General features: G+C 31.4%; 1 protein-coding gene across 1 annotated transcript in view; it reads left to right on the forward strand.

The window, feature by feature from the left end:
- Window positions 1-311: 311 nt before the first annotated feature.
- LOC105620462 (THO complex subunit 2-like) overlaps window positions 312-4,950 on the forward strand; it is a 29,915-nt gene continuing 25,276 nt past the window's right edge. The window contains exons 1-12 of the mRNA XM_012201951.1: window positions 312-337; window positions 463-1,055; window positions 1,138-1,372; window positions 2,062-2,179; window positions 2,259-2,421; window positions 2,516-2,697; window positions 2,894-3,178; window positions 3,296-3,408; window positions 3,694-3,889; window positions 4,069-4,197; window positions 4,332-4,460; window positions 4,665-4,922. Coding sequence (XP_012057341.1) covers window positions 312-337; window positions 463-1,055; window positions 1,138-1,372; window positions 2,062-2,179; window positions 2,259-2,421; window positions 2,516-2,697; window positions 2,894-3,178; window positions 3,296-3,408; window positions 3,694-3,889; window positions 4,069-4,197; window positions 4,332-4,460; window positions 4,665-4,922 — 2,427 coding nt within the window. The remainder of the gene's footprint in view (window positions 338-462; window positions 1,056-1,137; window positions 1,373-2,061; window positions 2,180-2,258; window positions 2,422-2,515; window positions 2,698-2,893; window positions 3,179-3,295; window positions 3,409-3,693; window positions 3,890-4,068; window positions 4,198-4,331; window positions 4,461-4,664; window positions 4,923-4,950) is intronic.

Here is a 4,950-nt window from a genome sequence, read left to right on the forward strand (position 1 = left end):
AGATTAGAAATCTACTTCAAAGTACTTTTATACGAAATTTTGTTTGCGATAATATTTTATCAAATTGCAGCACTTCAAAGTAAGACAAAAATATTGCAAAAAATATAAATTTTCAATTTTATGTAATTTAGAAACAAAATGTAGAAAAAAAAATCGAACACACAAATTTAATGTCCTATCTTTGTGCTTTAAAATGCACAGTCAAAAATTTTCTATGATTTTTTTTCACCGAGATATTTAACTTTTCATGAAATGCGAAAAAATTACAAGTGTTTCCATTTTTGATCGTTCCACTTTTGATCGTGAATGTAATGTATGTATTGCTTATGTTAAAAAGGTAAAATGTAGAATTACATATTATTAAACAAAAACTATGTGTCGCCATAATAATAATCAAGATAATAATTAATTGTTATACCCTAATTGCAATGATCGCAAATTTTCAACATTATTTCGTTGCAGACACTGTATTGTTTCTCCAAAATTGCCGGGTCGTAAAGTGCCTCCATTGAAGAGCTCTCTCTCTCCGCCATCATTATGCAATCTAGAGGACATTCACGATTACTTGTTGCCAATGTTGATTGTACTTGGACCGAATCTGCATCAGGATCCTATTCTAATGTACAAAGTGATGAGATTGTGTCACTCTGCTATAAAGCACTGTTCACTTGACGCGAGCAAGCAACCATTGAATAAGAATTGCAGTCTCTATTATGATATTCTGACAATACTTGATGTCGCGCTGCTACCTTCTCTTTCCTTTATGGATTGCAATTGTTGTGTTGCTGAAGAATTGTGGAATATTCTCAAATACTATCCATATCAAAATCGCTATTGTCTGTACGCGCGCTGGAAGAATGACACGCCTTTACAACATGCTGCATTGCTGCGGAAACGTGCAGATGCTCAAAAAAAGATCAAGTCGATCATGAAGCGCGTGAGCAAAGAAACTATCAAGCCAGTAGGCCGGTCAATAGGAAAACTTACGCATTCTTCACCAGGTGTACTATTCGATTATGTCCTCATACAAATCCAGTTATATGACAATCTCATAGGTACGTATCAAATATATACTTTCTATCGTTTTAATCATTTTTGCAAAGAAAGATCGTAACGTGTTTATCATATTGGATACAGGACCTGTGGTGGACTCTTTAAAATACTTGACAAATATTTCGTACGATGTTTTGGGATATTGTCTTGTAGAAGCGTTAGCGGGTGCTGACAGAGATAGATTTAAACATGATGGCACCAGTATATCCTTATGGTTACAATCTCTGGCTTCTTTTTGCGGAGCAATATTTAAGAAGTATAACATCGAATTAACAGGGTTGTTACAATATGTAGCGAATCAACTTAAAGCTCAAAAGAGGTACGTTCTCACGTAGATAAATTGCATTAAATTCAACTATTATCATATATTAATCAACAATAAATAAGGAGCTTCTACTAGATCATTCCAATAAACGAGTTCTGAAAGGTGTAAACAGTAAACTTTATTATTCTTTTATTATAATTTTACACTTTTGACTATAATACTAAGTCCTCATCAGCCGTGTTTATAAATGAAATAAAAAATCCCGAAACAATTTATATAGACACTTAGAAATTAATTTCTCGCTGTTAACCAAAGAATTGATTTGGATTTACTTTTATACGCGATTTTATAATTTGACTCAATATAATATAGTTGAATTTGTAACACATTGTGTGGATGAGATGATTCGATTAATATATTGTTTTATACAGTTACTGAAATTAATTCCTAAGTGTTATATCTATATAAATTATATCTAATATATATCTATATAATATATCTGTATAAATTATTGTTTCCGGATTTTTTATTTCATTTATAAACATATGAGGACTTGATATAGTCGAAACGTTCCGCGAAATTATAATAAAAAAATAATAAAATTTATTGTTTCACCTTTCAGAGCTCGTTTATTGATCTGATAAAAGTTCCTTATTTATTGTTGAAATTTATATGAGTGAATTATCTAATTTCCCATTGTAATTATATATTAATCAGTTTGCTTTAATATATCGCTCTTCTAGCCTAGATTTATTAATATTAAAAGAAATAGTACAAAAAATGGCTGGTATCGAGGCCGCCGAAGAAATGACGTCTGATCAACTCGATGCTATGGCAGGCGGAGATCTGTTAAAAAATGAGGTAAACTGTAGCATCGCATAAATTTGCAGTGTCGTAATTTTGACGCACACAAATTAACATAAAAACTTCTTCTCTTAAGGCCGGTTATTTTAGTCAAGTCCGCAACACAAAGAAATCCTCACAGCGTTTGAAGGAAACTCTCGCCGAGCAAGACCTCGCGGTCACTCTATGCCTATTAATGGCGCAACAGAAACATTGCGTTGTTTACAGAGAGACAGATAAATCTCATTTAAAACTCGTTGGTAAATAGAATTATGAGAAGCAAGACAAAAATTTAAAAATAAAAATTTTCTTTTTTCTGATACATATCATTTGCTATTTTTTTTTGTATAATAGGCAAGTTATATGATCAATGCCAGGATACGCTCGTGCAATTTGGTACTTTCTTGGGTTCGACTATGACAGTAGACGAGTATGTAGAGCGACTACCATCGATCCATTCTATGCTTCAGGACAATCACATACATGCAGACGTCGCATTTTTTTTAGCACGGCCAATGTTTGCGCATGCCATAAATGTAAGCAAGTTATTTAAATTCATATTTGTATTTTCTTGATAATAACATTGATTAAGTATATATCAGTCATTAATTTAGTTAAAAGATATTTAAATTTACGTACATTGCGTAAAATTGTATACAATTTATTATCAAACCAAAATATAAATTTTTTAAATACAGATTTTTGTATTTTCTTAAATTAATTTTCTTAAAGATAAAATATGATGCTCTCCGTAAAGCTGATCCGAATTATAAGAAAATGTCCACGGCTATGAAGCAATTAAAGTACGCGGAAGCTGCGCAAACCGTTATGGCACCTGTCGCTCAGTCTGTCAGACCGTTGCACCCTTTAAAAGTTTGGGAGGATATATCGCCGCAATTCTTAGTTACGTTTTGGTCTTTGTCGATGTATGATTTATACGTGCCGATGGAGAGCTATCAAAGAGAAGTTGGCAAGTTGAAGCAGCTTGCAGTTCAAACCGTTGATTCCAAAGATATGGTACGCGAATATTATACATTTATTATTATTGATTATAGTGCTCTATGATTGAAAAATAATTTATTTCAAACTTGAAAATGTTATTCTTCCCTGATTTAAAATAATGCTAATTTTTAGAATTTAAGTAAAGGAAAGAAGGAACAAGAAAGATATACCACTCTTATTGAGAAACTGCAAGATGAAAAAAGGAAACAAGAAGAACATGTCGAAAAAGTTTTTGCGTACCTGAGGTAAAATATTTCATTATTTCTTATAACATAAGACAATTATAAGACAGTGCTGGAATTTATTTGCCGATTGGCATTTAGACTGCTTGCGGATTGGTGAGGTAAGGAATGGGAACCAAGCTGAAAATCGGCTGAAAGTTGTAAGTAAATTCTAGCATTGTCTTATAGCATATAAGTATAACATATAAGTATAATGAATATTATTATATTCATATTATATAATGAATATTATTAGTAAATGTAGCAATTCAGTTTAATATTGATCGTACATTTATAATTAACTTATAGACAAGAAAAGGATACATGGTTTTTGTCACGAAGCGCTAAATCGGCGAAAAACGAGACGATAACACAGTTTCTACAGTTGTGCCTTTTCCCGCGATGTACATTTACAACTGTAGATGCCATGTACTGTGCGAAATTTGTACATACCATCCACTCCCTGAAGACTGCAAATTTTTCAACTCTGCTTTGTTACGATCGTGTAAAGAAGTTCTTTCTAGTATTCTTGTTATTATAGATAATTAAAGATAATTAAAGTGACATATTAATTTATTATTTTTATTTGTCCAATTTTTTGTCCAAGTTTTATTTGTTGTGTAAAATAAATGTATAACTTGTTACATTTCATTATATTTTTATGATAAAATTGGTTTCTTTCAGCTTTTCTGTGATATTACATATTCAGTTACTTCATGCACAGAGAATGAAGCAAATCGATATGGCAGATTTTTATGCGCCATGCTGGAAACTGTGATGAGATGGCATTCCGAAAAAGCCATATTTGATAAGGTAAGTTACAATTTTGCACATTTCGAGATTCTTAGAGAAGGACTTTAGAAAAGATATTTACGCTTTTATTTTGTTATTTTGATAATCTCATATCTAATCTGAATATGGATTAGTAAATATTTTTTGTTGTGTAGGAATGCAGTAATTATCCTGGTTTTGTGACCAAGTTTCGTGTGAGCAATCAATTTTCTGAAGCGAATGATATGGTCGGATTTGAAAATTATAGACACGTGTGTCACAAGTGGCACTATAAGATCACAAAGGTATTTACATGATCTTGTGAACGATGTTCTGTATATTATATATGTATATTTGAATATATATATATATATATATATATATATGTGAATATAATATATATATATATATATGAATATACATATATATAATATATATGTGTGTGTGTGTAGATGTGCTATTTCATGCTGAGACTGAATACTTGTGATTGAATTAATTTTCTTTGATAGGCTATTGTAGTGTGTCTAGATTCAAAGGATTATGTGCAAATAAGGAACTCTTTGATAATATTGATCAAGATATTGCCTCATTTTCCTGTTTTGGCGAAACTTTCTCAGATCCTCGAACGTAAAGTGGAGAAAGTAAGAGAGGAAGAACGTGGTCAACGTCAAGATTTGCACGTCTTAGCTACATCATATAGTGGACAGTTAAAAGCTAAAACTCCCAATATGATACGTGAATCAGACTTCCACCATGTAGGTGATAAGGTAATAAAAAAATTATCTTTATATATAT

This window comes from Atta cephalotes (assembly GCF_000143395.1).
Source record: "Atta cephalotes unplaced genomic scaffold scaffold00026, whole genome shotgun sequence".
Classification (NCBI taxonomy): domain Eukaryota; kingdom Metazoa; phylum Arthropoda; class Insecta; order Hymenoptera; family Formicidae; genus Atta; species Atta cephalotes.